The sequence below is a fragment of the Lagopus leucura genome, unplaced genomic scaffold (genome assembly GCF_019238085.1).
Source record: "Lagopus leucura isolate 7727_CA_CO unplaced genomic scaffold, USGS_WTPT01 Super-Scaffold_100076, whole genome shotgun sequence".
Taxonomy (NCBI): domain Eukaryota; kingdom Metazoa; phylum Chordata; class Aves; order Galliformes; family Phasianidae; genus Lagopus; species Lagopus leucura.
In genome coordinates this window covers 919,025-932,577 of record NW_024962316.1, presented here as the reverse complement: position 1 = coordinate 932,577, position 13,553 = coordinate 919,025, and the positions used below count along the sequence as shown (strand labels likewise).

The following is a 13,553-nucleotide window of genomic DNA, read 5'->3' as shown; positions in this document are numbered from 1 at the left end:
GCCGCAGGCCACAACAAGTCCCAAGGAACAATTTAATGCCGCGTAAAACTCCGCAATGCTAACAGCAAGGCCGGTGCTTGGCCCTTCCCAAGGCAAGGCCCTGTTTGCTTTCACCGCTTTTTCTGTTAAAAAACCCTTTGCGAAGCCAAAGCAGAGCACCGTGAGGTAAAATGAGCGGGAATGCTGTGAGAAAGGCCTCACGTGTGCTGAGAATCCAGTCGGGAACGGGCCCAGCAAATCCAGTCAGAAATGAACCGCCAGAATCCTGCCAGGAACGGGGTTTGTGGGGTTTGGTGGTTGATGGAAGAACTGGGGGGGTTGGTGTGGGGTTTTTGTTTAAAAAAAAAAAAAGGAAATAGTGGTTTTTCACAAAATGCACCTGCGCATGCCCAAAGATACATCACAGCTGATTGAAAAGTAAACCTAAAAATGCCATTATTTGTGTTACATTGCTGAGCCCCCAGCATGGTGGGGCTGGGTGAGCTTCTCCTCCCCAGCCCAATCCCACTCGGGAACACCAATAGAGTGGGCTCAGTGGTTTGGGTCTTTCTCAGAAGGAATCATAATTAAAAAAATTTAAACCTCTCCATCCTCTGCATGTTAATAAAACAAAGCGTGTGGCCCTGCCGTGTTGCCCACCGGGATGCTGGGGTTTGGAGCATTTTGCTCCAGAGTAGGGAGGCACCAGGGGGATTTATGGGGACGGAGGCGATCCTGAATGCAAATCATAGAATCATAAAGGTTGGAAAAGACCACTGAGATCATGTAGTCCAACCCCCTGTCTACAGAGGGGAACCCTCAGCTTCAGTGCGATCCAGAAAACCGCCTTATAACACCCTTTTGGGTGCTTTTCCAGCTGAAAGTGAGCAAATGTGGAAAAAAGCTGGTTAGAAAACATCGTGCCATTGGGACAGGAGCTGGGAAATGCACAGAAAAGGCTGGGATGGCTCGGACCCTGCAATGCCTTTTAGCTTATAAAAGTAATAAATTAGTTTGGAGTAGTTCAGAGTATTTGCATCGAGTCCTTTCTTTTCAGCGTGGGCCTCACCAGGGGAACACCACTGCAAAAACGTGAGCATCTCTCCGGGAGCACGGAAGTCACACCTCCAGGTCGCAGTGCGTTAAATCCCACGGAGCCACTTGTGCCCAGGCTGGCTTTTAGGGGATGTCCCGTGCTGACAGCCCCGGGGGGGGCCCTGTCCCCACAGGTCCGGTGCTGCCGGCGGCCGTCCCGCCACGGCACAGCGATGCCAGCAGTGCCATCGGTGCCCAGCAGGTGCAGCGGGTAGGAGCCCTGGCACTGCCAGCCCACCGGCTCCTGCTCGTCGCCCTCTGAGCCCTGCACTGCGATCTGCGGCACCCGGCCGACCCTGGGCTCCACGCAGCCCTGGCCCTGCCCTGTGTCGCTCTTGGCACCGTCCTCACTGCCCGGCTCATCGAAGCTGACTTCTTGTACAGCCTCCTGCTTCTTGAAGGAGTCGCGGCGCTCAGAGAGGTTCAGGCGCCGCATCACCACCATCTCCTGCTCTCCCTGCCTCCAGGCTGCCATATGGCCGTGCTCCCCGCAGTGCACCGAGCCGGGCGCTTCGCCCTCCCCAAACACCTCCCCAGTCCCATCCCGTGCAGGCATCTCCGGTCCCAGCTTGCGGCTGCCCACGCTCTTCTTCTCCGCCAGGTAGGTTGCCATCTTCTCTGCTGACTGCACGCGCTTGAGGAGGGGTGAGCGGGGGCACTCGGCGCTGCGTGGCCGCGGCCCCTGCCGCACAATGGTGGGGGGGGGACAGCGTCTTGCCTTGGAAGGGATGGGTGGTTTTGGGGTGTCCGGGCAGCAGCGGGGATGGGGATCTCTGTGGGGACGTGGGTCGCGGGGCACAGGTAGGTGTGCAGGCCAGGGGTGAGGGCGGGATGCTGCTGGTGGACTTGCGGCGTCCCACCTTGTAGCGCTGACCACCCAGCTTGGGGGCCAGCCCGTGCAGGGTGCTGGGCCGCACGTGGCCAGCTGGAGACGTGGGGGTGCTGGAGGAGGGAGAGGTGCTCTGTGGGGACACCGCATCTGCCACAAAAACGAGAGAGAGAGGAGTCACTACCGGGGATGTCACCGGCCCCGAGCCCAAGTGTGGTGGCCACAGTACCTGGGGGCAGGTCTGGAGCAGGGCTGCGGCAGGGCGTCGTGGGACCTGGTGACAGGCTGTGCGTAGGGGACTCTGGGAGACTCTCACTCGATGACAGTGAGTGGTGGAGGCCGGAGGAGAAGCTGCGGCTGGTGTGCAGGACCGTTGACTGCTTGGAGATCTTCTTGAAAAGGGATTTCCTCCTTGGGAGGGAAGAAAACACGTGGGAAGATTGGTCACAAACAGCAGCAACAGGCAGGGACACTGCTTGGAGCCACCGATGCCAGCAGTCCCACGTTGGATGCCACCAGACCCTGTGGTACTGCAGAACAAGAGCAGCCGCCCCTTCCTGTTGCATTCCTGCTTCAGGACATCCAGGACACACGTGCCATTTTATCCCCCTGTTTCTGCCCACCTGTCCTGGCTGTCCCTTTTCCTGCTCTTCTTGCTCCTTCGGGCCATCCTTGTCTTGGAGCTGTTTTTCCGGGCAGGGCCAATTTTAATGGAGGTGTTCTCCAGGGCGGTGGTCCGCAGAGCGACCTTATTGCCGCTCTGAGGACAGAAAAGGGCTCAGTGGGCATGCTGCACTCAGGCACCACTGAACAACCTGCCGCTTGTGCTTGATGCACCAGTTTCAACAGCTGCATGCAGGTCCCAAGCGCATCGCAGCAGGGCAAGCACCTACCTTCAGCAGCAGCTCCACGACGTCCCGGTGCACCAGGCCCAGCACTGACTCCCCATTCACGTGTGTGATGAGATCACCCGCTCTCAGCCCTGCTTCCTGTGCAGGGCTCCCTTCTTCCACGCTCTGGAAGGGAACGGCCGGGGTTTTGTTTGGACACAGCCCGTACCTCCCACCCTTGTGTCCCAACAATGTCACCAGTCCCTGGGCCACTTACCCAGACCATGTGGTGCACAGTGTAGACGTCACTGTCCCCCATGTACACGCGAATGGCACGCAGCGTGAAGCCGTACTTCTTGCCTGAGCTGTGGATGATGATGGGGGGCCTCAGGCTGGTGATGGCCAGGGAGGAATCCCGGCTCGGGGACGAGTCGCGGGAAGAGGGGTTGGATGAAAGCGAGTGAGGGGAGATGGGGCTCATGAGGGCCCCGCTGCTGAAGTCATCTGCAAGGAGAAAGAACGAGATGGCTTGTCCCAGGGAAGCCACACAGCAGCCACCCTGACCATAGATGGCTACCACAAACCTGATGTGATGATGAGGGACAAGGCTGAGACAGAAGCGGATTTGGGCACTCGGCTGCCCGGTGAAGCTCTTGGCTTCTCCACGCCATCCCTCTGGCTGCTCAGCCGGCGGCTGCTGCCTGGCTCCAAGCCTCGTGGAGCTGAGTTCTTGGTGCCCGTGCTGTTGCTCCGCAGGCGGATGCGGTTCAGACTGACGAGATCAGCTGCACAAAGGGAGGAGGAACAGGGAGCTGAAGTGGCCAAGGACGGCGGTGGCCCTTTGGACCTTCTCTAGGGTGCAGGAAGGCATGGAGAAAACACCTCACACTGTTAGGAAACCTGGCTGCCCCCAAAACCTGCACACCAGAGAGCGATGAGGTCTTCACTCCAGAGTCAGGGTCTCCCAGCACAAATTTGGGTCGCTCCGGCTTGGCTGAGGCCACACAAGGGCTTTCATCTTCTGAGGAGAAGGCAAACTTGGGCATGGTGTCCAGGCTGTAGGTGCTGGTCAGGGCAGCAGGGCTGCGGCTGCGCTCGTGCTGGGCAGTGTACGGTGTGGAGCTGCAGGATGTCCAGGACCGCAGCCTGCAGGAAGGAGCCAGAGGGCTCAGGGCACCCACGCATGGGCAAGGAGGTGGTGCTGGATCCTCCTGCAGCCCTGCACACATCTCACCAACAGCAGCTCACGTTAGTCCCTGTCTCACCACTCACCGGGGCTCTGCGCCCGATGGCCGGTTCTTGTCCTCGTCACCCGAGTGGCGGTCCCACCGCTCTGCCCTGTCCTCCTTGTCCTCGCTGTGGCTCCGGTCAGAGGATGAGAGGCTGAGGTTGGAGTGCGTGGCCAGGTACTCGGAGCTGCTGTACACCTGGGGAACAGGGGAGTGGTTGGAATGGAGCAGCAGCAGGGGGGCTGTGGCATCTTGTCACCTGGGTCTTAGGGGACAGATCCAAGCACCTTGCTGAAGCGGTGGGAGCAGGAGGAGAACTGGCCAATCTCCACAGATGATTCCTCATCGTTGGTCTCTTCGTCTTCCGAATCCAAGTGCCGGTACCTCTCGGATCGAGCTGAAAGCAAAAGCCCCAGTGGTGAGGGGACAGGACGTGGAGGTGTGTCGTGGCTGACAGCCCAGTCCTGAACCCACAAATGTTTTGGGATGAGAAAGCAATACTTTCATTAAGGCTGAGCAGTCTGGAAACAGAATTACATCTGTTTTTGTGACTTAGCTCAGGGCAGAAAATGCCCAACTTCACCCAGGAGATTTTCATCTCCTGCTCCAGCATCCTTCCTGCAGTGGGGACAAAAGATGACAGGGACAAGGGGACAGAGGCGGCCTCACTGTCGAAGTAGCTGGTGTCGTCCTCTGACTCCAGCTGTGGGATGAACTCCGCTTTCTGCCGCAGAAGCCCGTTCCAGTCCAGGTGGAGGAAGAAGGCATGGTGCTTCACCTCGTGCGCACCCCCTGGCAGGCAGAGAAACCTGCATTAGGGGGTCCAAGTGTCCTTGGTACCGCAGGACACCCTTCAGCTTCAATCACATGCAAGCAAATCAGAGAACCATAAAATGGTTTGGAGAAGCCTTGAGCACTGCTCAGTCTGGACCCATTTTGAGCCCCACCTGCTGCCCCCTGCCACACGTACCGGTGCCCAGGCGCTCGAGCGGGCACTGCCTCAGCAGCCGTGTGATCAGGTCCTGAGCATCAGCAGGAAGAGCCTCATCGCCCTCTGGCCACATGATTTCATCTGCAACAGAAGGGGAAGTGACACGGTGCCCTCTCTGTGCTGGGAGCCATGGATGGGGCTCAGGGGTTCGGGGGCCGGGGAATAAGCAAAGCAAGCAGCGCTCACCGCTGATCACCTGCCCGAAGAGCTCCTCGGGGGTGTCCCCAAAGAAGGGGACACAGCCCACAAGGAACTCATACAGGATGATGCCCATGGCCCACCAGTCGACAGGCTTCCCGTAGCCCTGGATGAGGATGACTTCGGGCGCGATGTACTCTGGGGTGCCGCACACCTGCATTCAAACCAGACGTTGGAATCTCTGCAACAACCTGCGCAATGGGCCCCAAGCTGGTTCTGGGTCCTGGTGACCACCCTCGTACCTGCTTGTCCATGAACTCCCTGGTGTCCTTCTCCATGTGCCCCTCGTAGAGGTTGGTGGTCATATTCATCAGGCCAATCTTGGACAGCCCAAAGTCTGTCAGCTTTATGTGGCCCATGGAGGTGATGAGCAGGCTGTAAAGAAGGCACCACCTCACTGCCTCTGGCTGGGACCAGACCCACTCCCAGCCCAGCCCATCCCCTTGGTGGGCCACAGTGCCCTCACTTGTCAGGTTTGAGGTCGCGGTGCACAATGCCGTAGTTATGGAGATATTCCAGGGCCAGCACAGTCTCAGCAAAGTACATCTTCGCCATGTCCACGGGCAGCGGGCCCATGTTCTTCAGCAATGTGGCACAATCCCCACCTGTGGAAACACTGCTGCTGATTGCAGGGCAGAAACGTTCACCTGGAGGAGGATGGGTACCACCCCCATTGAGGTGCGACTCAGAACAGCAGCAGTGCTTCCACCCATGCCCCAGACATCAGGATGGCATCCTCAGTGCTCCTCGGGGCCCCTGCTCTCACCCCCCACTGGTGCCGTTGATGTCCCCAAACCCCCTTCTCACCTTCCACATACTCCATCACCATACAGAGGTGTCGCTTCGTCTCGAAGGAGCAGAACATGCTGACCACAAAGGGGTTCTCTGCGAAAGTGAGGATGTCCCTCTCCACAAACACCTGCTGGATCTGGTTGCGCAGGATGAGGTTCTGCTTGTTGATCTTCTTCAAGGCAAAGCGCTGCCGCGTCTCCCTGTGCCTCACCAGGTACACGGCCCTAGGAGAGAGCGAGCAACCAGACCTCAGAATGTGGTCTCCAGCCTCCAGGACAACCCCACAGCACCACAGGGCTTGGAAGAGCAGCAGATAGGGTCAGAAAGGTGCAAATGCCACACTTATGGGCTTTGGAGATGTTTGCAGGAGGAGGCAGGTTAGAAATAGGAGCATGCTGCCATGCGTTCTGCTCGCTGTGGAGCAGGAGGGATGTGTGTGGCCAGCTCACCCATAGGCTCCGTTGCTGATCAGCTTGATGGTCTCAAAGTCGCCCTCACAGGGCTTCCTCCGAGGAGCACTGACCGACTGCTGGCTCTGAGGAGACACAGAAGGGTTTGAATGTGTCTGTGTGTGCTGCCAGAGGGCTGGAGCCCCACAGGGCTTTGCGGGTCCAGAGGTGGGGCTGTGCTCACCTCACAGGCATCGTCGTTCTCAGGGGTGATGGTGTTCCCACTGTCAAAGTGGTCCAGCTGGACCATCTCTGCAGAGGACAGGGACCGTATTCACATTCATCCCGCTCACATCCCTTTGTGCCAAAAGAACCCCCCGGCCACCACCCGCCCTCCCACATCAGGGATCCCACGGGGGTTGAGCTGCATGCTTGGTGCAAGCTATCGTAGGCAGAAATTCAGGTCACAGCATTAGGAGGTTAAGCATGAGGCCAAACATTTACATAATTCTCTTTTTCCCATAGTCATTCCCCATCGTGCTCCTCGGGGATTATGGTTTCCCCCAAAGCCTTGGCTTCCTATGGATTAAGTGTTCTTCCGATTAATCTGCTTTGCTGAACATGCCAGGAGCAGTAAGGAGGGATGCTGGGCTGGCTGTAGGCTTGGCTGCCATCCTGGTGTTGCAGCCCCCAGAGCCCACGGCCTGCAGACCTGCCCAGCGGCCTCCTACCCTCCAGAGGGTCCTTGACGAGCCCCAGCTGGCTGATGATGTAGCGGGGAATGTCGGTCTTTATGCCCTGACCAACTTTGGCGTGGCCCTCAGCAGCTTCCAGGAGATGGTAGAACTCCTCAGGGTCAAACTCCTGGGTGGGGAAAATCAAGCGTGGTCAGGGAGCAAAGCCAAAGCTTCCCTCCAAGCACTGCACGACTGCTGCTGCGTCTTACCAGGCACTCCAGAAGGCGAGCAGGACGGGAGATGATTATCAGCAGCTTCCTCACCAGCTGGTCAATGAACTTCACTTCCTCACTCTCTGAACGCTCCTGAGCCTGCCAGAAAGGGGACAGAAGCCAGGAGTCACCGATGGCCTTGGGAGATGGCGCCGCGCAGAGAACTGCCCCCACTCACGTCTCTCAGCATCTTCTCGAGCTTCTCCTGCAGCTCCATGAAGTAGCGAGAAGTGATGAGGGCCCCCTGGGATTTGGCCAAGCAGTCGCGAGCCAGCTCGATGATCTGGTGGTGGATGAAGCCCAGCACCCCGTCGGCCAGAGGCAGAGTGCTGCTGGAAGAGAAGCTCCTGATCGTGTCCTGCAGACGCTCCTCCATCTGGGCTGTAGCCTGCAAGGCAGGAGGGATGGTGACGATGGAGCTCGTGTCCCCGTGCCCCCTGCGTCCTGCAGCCCCAAACCCCACATGTGCCTCACCCAGACCCCACTCCCACCACCTGCTCATGCTCCAACAACACAATGCCACACATTCCAGAGAATGTGTGGCATTTGTGATGATGCAGAACCACACGGTTCACTCCCATGCCTCCAGTGGCCCCCAGCACCCCCATATGTATTCATGCATTCTATGTTCCAGCACAGAGAAGTGATTTTTCTGCAGAAGCTGCCCGGTGCTGTGGGGGCACAGACACTGCCATCCCCTCCATGGCCATTACCTTGGGGAACCGCTCCTTGTAGACATGGTTCATCATCACGACCTCGTTATCAAATGTTCCACTCGTCCGCCCAGGGCTGTGGGGAGGAAAATGGAGGAAAAGCCCGGTGAGTTACGAATCCAAAGCATTTAGAAGCATGCAAATAGCTCCTGCTCCCGGAGGAGCTCGTTGTTCCCATGTCACGAGCTGTCAGAGCCTGTGCAAGCAGAGCTGTCAGCCTTGGGCCAGGACTTGTAGCAGTGATGGGATCGCCTGCATGGCCGGAGTGTCCTGGGGTCCCCCCACCGCACACCCACCAACACCAGCAGCTCACTCCTTCCCTAGCTTTGGTGTTTCCACCTTGTGCAGAGACTGCCAGCTGTTCTTACAGGGCTGGGCAGTGCTGGGCTCCTGCAGACCCAGCTCTTCCAACTCAAGTCCCTGGAAAAGCCTCTGGCATTTTGGGCCACCAGTGCTGCATTAGTCACTTGGCTTCCACCACTGAGCTCATCCACCACTTCCTCTCATGCCATGATTTGTGCTTCTGCCCCTGCCGTGATGTCTGGGACACAGACAGCAACAACGCAGCCACTGGAGGGCTGCCTGGGCCGCAGCCAAGCACGATGGGGGAGCATCCGCAGCCATCCTGGCGCCCATGCTCTGATGCTGGGATTGCCCTTTTGGCAGCCCACAGCACAGAGAGCCCAAACGGACCTCAGCCGCCCCGCAGCAGACGTGGGAACGTTCAGAAAAAGGCTTCCTGCACAGACAGGTTGCTAACTGCTCGTGGCAGAAAAGGGCTATTTTGGAACAAATCCCACTTTCTCCAACCTCAGCCCATGGAATCTCACCCTTAGGCATCCTCTGACACATCCCAGCAGCCTCACACTACCAAAAAGCAGAGCCTAGTGTGCAAAAGCATGGAGTTCTACCACTATCCCTGCCAGGGAAGAAACTGCATCAGGGTCAGCGCCAAGGGTACGGCCAAACAGGACCTTAATGTCACAGAACGGCTCGCGAGAAGGTGGCAAGCAGGACCTGGTTCACGTGGGTGGTCTCTGTACCTCAGGCTCCGGGATCGTGGGCGCAGACAGGGCGAGTGCCGCCCCTCCTCATCCGTGACGCTCTCAGTGCTGCGGAAGTGTTTGGAGAGGAAATGCAGCTCATCGGGGGTGGGCTGGTATGGCAGCTGGTGCAGCCGCTCCTGGGAGGACGAGGACGACTGGAAGGAAGGACAGATGTGGGCAGTCAGGAGATGGGACAGAACCTCGCAGGCAGCAGGGTGGGAAGCAGCAGGAAAATCTGCCTTGAAGCTCCTGTTAGTCTGGAAACTGATCAGCACACAGCACTCCTCGGCGTGCACCTCCTGCACGCAGCGTGTGCAACCATGGGCCCCCAGCCCAGCTCCATGCACTGACCCCAATCCTGGCTGCCCATCACACCCCAGGCAGCTCTCGCCCTTCTGTGCATGGCCAAGATGTGCAGCCGGATGCAGCAAAGCTTGGACGTGCAGAGGGAATGCGCCTTACCGAGACGGTGGAGCTGGGGGTGTTGGTCCCATAGCCAGATGAGGGGAGCGAAGCCAGTGACCACCTTCTGCCATCGGCCCTGCAAGCACAAACATGTCTATGGCACAGTGGAAAAAGCAGGTGAATGCAAGTATAGAAATAGCATCAGAACGATAAGGATGGGAGAGAGGACTTCTGTTTGGCCAACTGGGAGAGCCCGGAGTGCCAGAATGGACTGAAAGTTGGTTCTGTGTGGTGGAGGCACTGCAGGAGCAGGGAACACAAAGTGACAGCAGCTGCAGCCCCAGCTCGGCCCCACGCTGCACGAGAGGCTTTGCTTGCAAATAATAAGAAAAAAGGAGAATGGTATTTTTAATGGGAGCACAATTCTGGCTTTGGAGACTGAGAGAAATCGAGATTTCTCAGCACCGTGCAGAAAGTACACGGGGATCAGAGCCTGGCTATAAACAGGAAGGCCGACACTCGCACGTAGGCGAATGCTTCCTCTTGGATGAGTTTCCAACAGAACAGGTCACAGCACTGCTTCCCATGCGTGCAGGACGCAGGGCACAGAGCACAGACAAGGGCAGGCGATGTGCTGGCTGCTGCACTGTGGAACACTTCCAAAGCCCTTTGGCTTTTTGCTCCAGTTGGAGCGTGAAAATTAAAACGAAGCCTGCAGCTTTTTTCCATGAGCCAATCCATGGGTGAACGACACCACTGCAGCTCCCCTTGGCGCAGCCCTTCTGTCCCCCATCACTTGCCTGTCAGTCCGAGGAGCGTGGCTGGAGGGCAGCGGGACACACCGGTCACAGCAGCGGGGAAATCAGAACCGGAGCAGAAATCAGGGGGAAGAAAATAACAATGGTGAAGGCCAACAGAACAGCCCCAGTCCACGGGTTGAGGTGATCTGTGGGAGGTGGAGCTCACCTGCGGGCGAAGGGGAAGTTGATGGAGGTGCTGGCGGAGAAGTTGCGAGGGCTGTCCAAGGGGCTGCTCCCAGCTGTGAGGAGAGGGAGAACGGGGTTCTTTGTGCCCCTGGCGTCCCCTCAGCCACCCCTCAGCCCTCTGGGAAAGGCCACTGAGTGCCCAGGCAGCGCCACAGGACCCTCACCGGGGTGACCCTGCGCGGTGCTCAGCCCGGCCTCGGCATTCCCCTCACCTGTGGGCACTGAGAGCGGGGAGAGAGGGCGCGAGAGGGTTGGAGATGGAGTCCCCACCACCAGGCTCTTCCTGTTGCTGCTTCGGCAGCTGGAGAAGGGAAAAGGAAAAGCGATTCACTTGGGAAGTGGAAGGTGGGCAGGGCTGGGAGCCTTGGACGTGGGCAGCCCTGCTGCAGCTCATCCAGCTTGCAGCAAGGGGACACGGCTGCTGTCACATCGATTACAGATCTCCTGCCCCCAGGAAGATCACAGCCCCAGCACAGCACAGGGCTGCTGGGGTTCGTTTTGGAGCCGAATCGTCTCAGTGAGGTCCCACTTCTGGTTTTGGCCCGCGGGGAGGAAAGATGCATGTGGGGCTGTTGGGCAAGAATAGAAAAAAGGATCTAAAAGGAGGAAGCGATGGAAATGCCAAGCTGCTCCGGGCCACGCCAGCCCTGCTGCATGGCATGGAAAATGCCCCCAGTTCACTTTGCTGAGTGGGAATATCCCCGTGCAGAGCAGAATCTGAGGACAGCTTGTGTGCACACGGGAGAGATGCGTGGGTTCTTAATGCCACACCAAGGACGGATCCCCACGAAAATGTCAGCGCAGCCGAGAGCCGGGTGTGGGGCAATCGGCCACACTGCGGTGCGTGTGAGCGCCTCCTCCGGCTGTGAGCCCTGCAGGGGGGGCGCTGAGCTGCGTGGCTGGGCTGGGCGCCCCACGGCTGCTGCCCAGAAAGGACAGGGACCAACGCCAGGCACAGGACAAACTCCACTCCGAGGGGTCCTGCGGGGGTCCCACAGACACGAGCCAGCGGCAGGAACGGCATGGGGCAGTTCTACGAGTGATACCAGCGCTGCTGGAGCAGCACAGGCAGCGAGGGGGGGTTCTGGCAGGAAAGGGTTGACTTCACCCTGCATTCAGAAGCGCTTTTTTGCATCCTCCCCTCAGTGCAGCAGCTCTTTTGCTCAGCCAGCACGGGGAGCAGCTCGGTCTGCCCCTCCGTTTGCTTTTGATCTGCTCATCTCCCTCCTGCAGAGGGTCCCCGGGGCCAGCAGCTGCCGGCACAGGCAGCCCCGCACGCTGCTCTCGGAGGTTTCATTTTGGAAGTGAAAACAAACCTTCGGCTAAGCGAGTTCCAGTAATGGTGACACAGGCAGAGGCTGCTGTTTCCTGTTTCCGCGCGCTCCACCCTCGCGCTGCAACAACCATCTTGCACCACCGCGCTGCCGATGCTCAAACCCAGCTGCTTCCCGGCCTCCCAGGCACAAAAGCAGGAGTTCCCAGTGGCAGGAGCCGAGGCTGTGCTCCAGCCCGTGCTGCCGGCAGTGCCTCCAGCATTAATGTGAGCTTGGTACATTTTTACCAAAAATGGAGTGGAAAATTGCAGTCAGCATCTCCAGAGCCACTGTGTGTGGGGACACTGAGCGCAGCATCCCCGCAGCCACCCCGGCCCCATCGCCATCCCAAACTGCCAAAGGATGTGGGGGGGAGGGTGACAGCAGCAGTGACATCCCGGCTCCCACGGTGCTCCCAGTGCTGTGAGGTGGCACTGCGATATTTGTGGGGATGGGGAAAGGTACGGGGACGACACAGCGCATTTGGGGACAGATCGGAGAGTGCATGGATGGACCCTTGCAGGACAGCAGGACATGGGAGCCAGAAGGCCCAAAGCACGCGGAAAGACACACGGCCCTCGTGCTCTCCCTGCCCTGGGAGGAAAGATTCATTGCAAGTGAGACAAATTGCCTGCAACGACAAACCAGGCAGCGGCACCCAATGTTTCTGCACCGCTGCCCAGCGTGATTTCATCTCCATGGCACGTTGGCTGCACCGAGCGGGGCTGTGTCCTGACATGGAGCTGCATGGGGGATGCAGAACAGGGCAACGTAACCCCCACATCCTGATTAGGAGTTTATTTCTCTACTGGCACTGAAATAAAACAGCCTAAAGAATTGGCCTTGCACCACAACACGGATCTCTGTGTCCCTGTGCTGCTGTTCCCCGTCAGTAAATGTGGGTCCGGTGCCCACAGGTGTGCTCTCAGCACTGCAGCCCCCCGGTGCTCTCGCCCCCACCAAATCACCCCCTGCACGTCCTGTCCTGCCTGCTGGAACACACAGCAGGCTGCTCCTCGATGTAGATTCTAGGAATCCCAATGAATGAAGAGCAAACCCTCGGTGCCACGGGGCTGCATGGCACACACAGCCCTGCACCGCGCCGCCTGGCTCCGCTGAGCAACGGCACCGCGCTGCATCCCAGGCTGCGCTATGGGGCAGCACCATGGGAACACCTCCCCTCAGCCCCACGCCTGCTGAACGCCGCTTCTTGGTGTTGAGATGTGGATTTCACAACAGCCTTGGCACCGGGACCCGACCCCAGCAGGGTGGTGATGCCCCCCTGCCTGCCCACGGCACCGTGGTACCTGCGGTGCCCACAGCTCTGCAGCCGTTCCTTTAAATCTCGCAGGGCCCCGGGGTCCCTCACCCAGCTCCGAAGCGATGCCCCCCTTGCTGCTCTGCAGCGCTGTGCCTGAGGCAGACATCTCCCCTCCGCTGCACGCACAGATCCCCCTGCCCACCCCTCTGTGTGTAATGTGTCACTCAGGGCCCCAAGCCGGGGTGCAAACCTCGGCACGACCCCCCAAAACCAGGTACAGTGGGGATGTGGAGCCCACTGCGACTCCCTTCCCCCTCATTCATCCCCAACCACAGACCCCCAAACAACGCAGATTGCAGCGGCAGTGCAGACCCCTCCCCCGACACGATGCTCCCTTAGCAGCGCTCCCCGCCGCAAACCCCTTCCTCCAATCCACGCACCCTCCAAAGCAACCCCTGCTGCAACTCCCTCCAACCACGCACCCCAAAGCGCAATCCCCACAAACGACGGGGGGGGGGGGGGGGGGGGGGGGGGGGGGGGGGGGGGGG

The 13,553-nt window shown here is 59.0% G+C and overlaps 1 protein-coding gene across 1 annotated transcript in view; it reads right to left on the bottom strand.

The window, feature by feature from the left end:
* Positions 1-18: 18 nt before the first annotated feature.
* Positions 19-13,553, bottom strand: part of MAST3 (microtubule associated serine/threonine kinase 3) — a 13,898-nt gene continuing 363 nt past the window's right edge. Inside the window, 27 exon segments of the mRNA XM_042887266.1 lie at positions 19-1,805; positions 1,807-2,053; positions 2,133-2,314; positions 2,527-2,663; positions 2,797-2,919; positions 3,011-3,237; positions 3,318-3,518; positions 3,659-3,879; positions 4,006-4,160; positions 4,250-4,359; positions 4,632-4,754; positions 4,933-5,034; positions 5,140-5,305; positions 5,394-5,526; positions 5,618-5,756; positions 5,959-6,167; positions 6,393-6,478; positions 6,577-6,644; positions 7,064-7,196; positions 7,279-7,380; positions 7,460-7,669; positions 7,995-8,070; positions 9,038-9,195; positions 9,503-9,581; positions 10,246-10,266; positions 10,412-10,484; positions 10,644-10,732. Of these exon segments, the coding sequence (XP_042743200.1) occupies positions 1,004-1,805; positions 1,807-2,053; positions 2,133-2,314; positions 2,527-2,663; positions 2,797-2,919; positions 3,011-3,237; positions 3,318-3,518; positions 3,659-3,879; positions 4,006-4,160; positions 4,250-4,359; positions 4,632-4,754; positions 4,933-5,034; positions 5,140-5,305; positions 5,394-5,526; positions 5,618-5,756; positions 5,959-6,167; positions 6,393-6,478; positions 6,577-6,644; positions 7,064-7,196; positions 7,279-7,380; positions 7,460-7,669; positions 7,995-8,070; positions 9,038-9,195; positions 9,503-9,581; positions 10,246-10,266; positions 10,412-10,484; positions 10,644-10,732 (4,372 nt within the window). The 3' untranslated portion in view covers positions 19-1,003.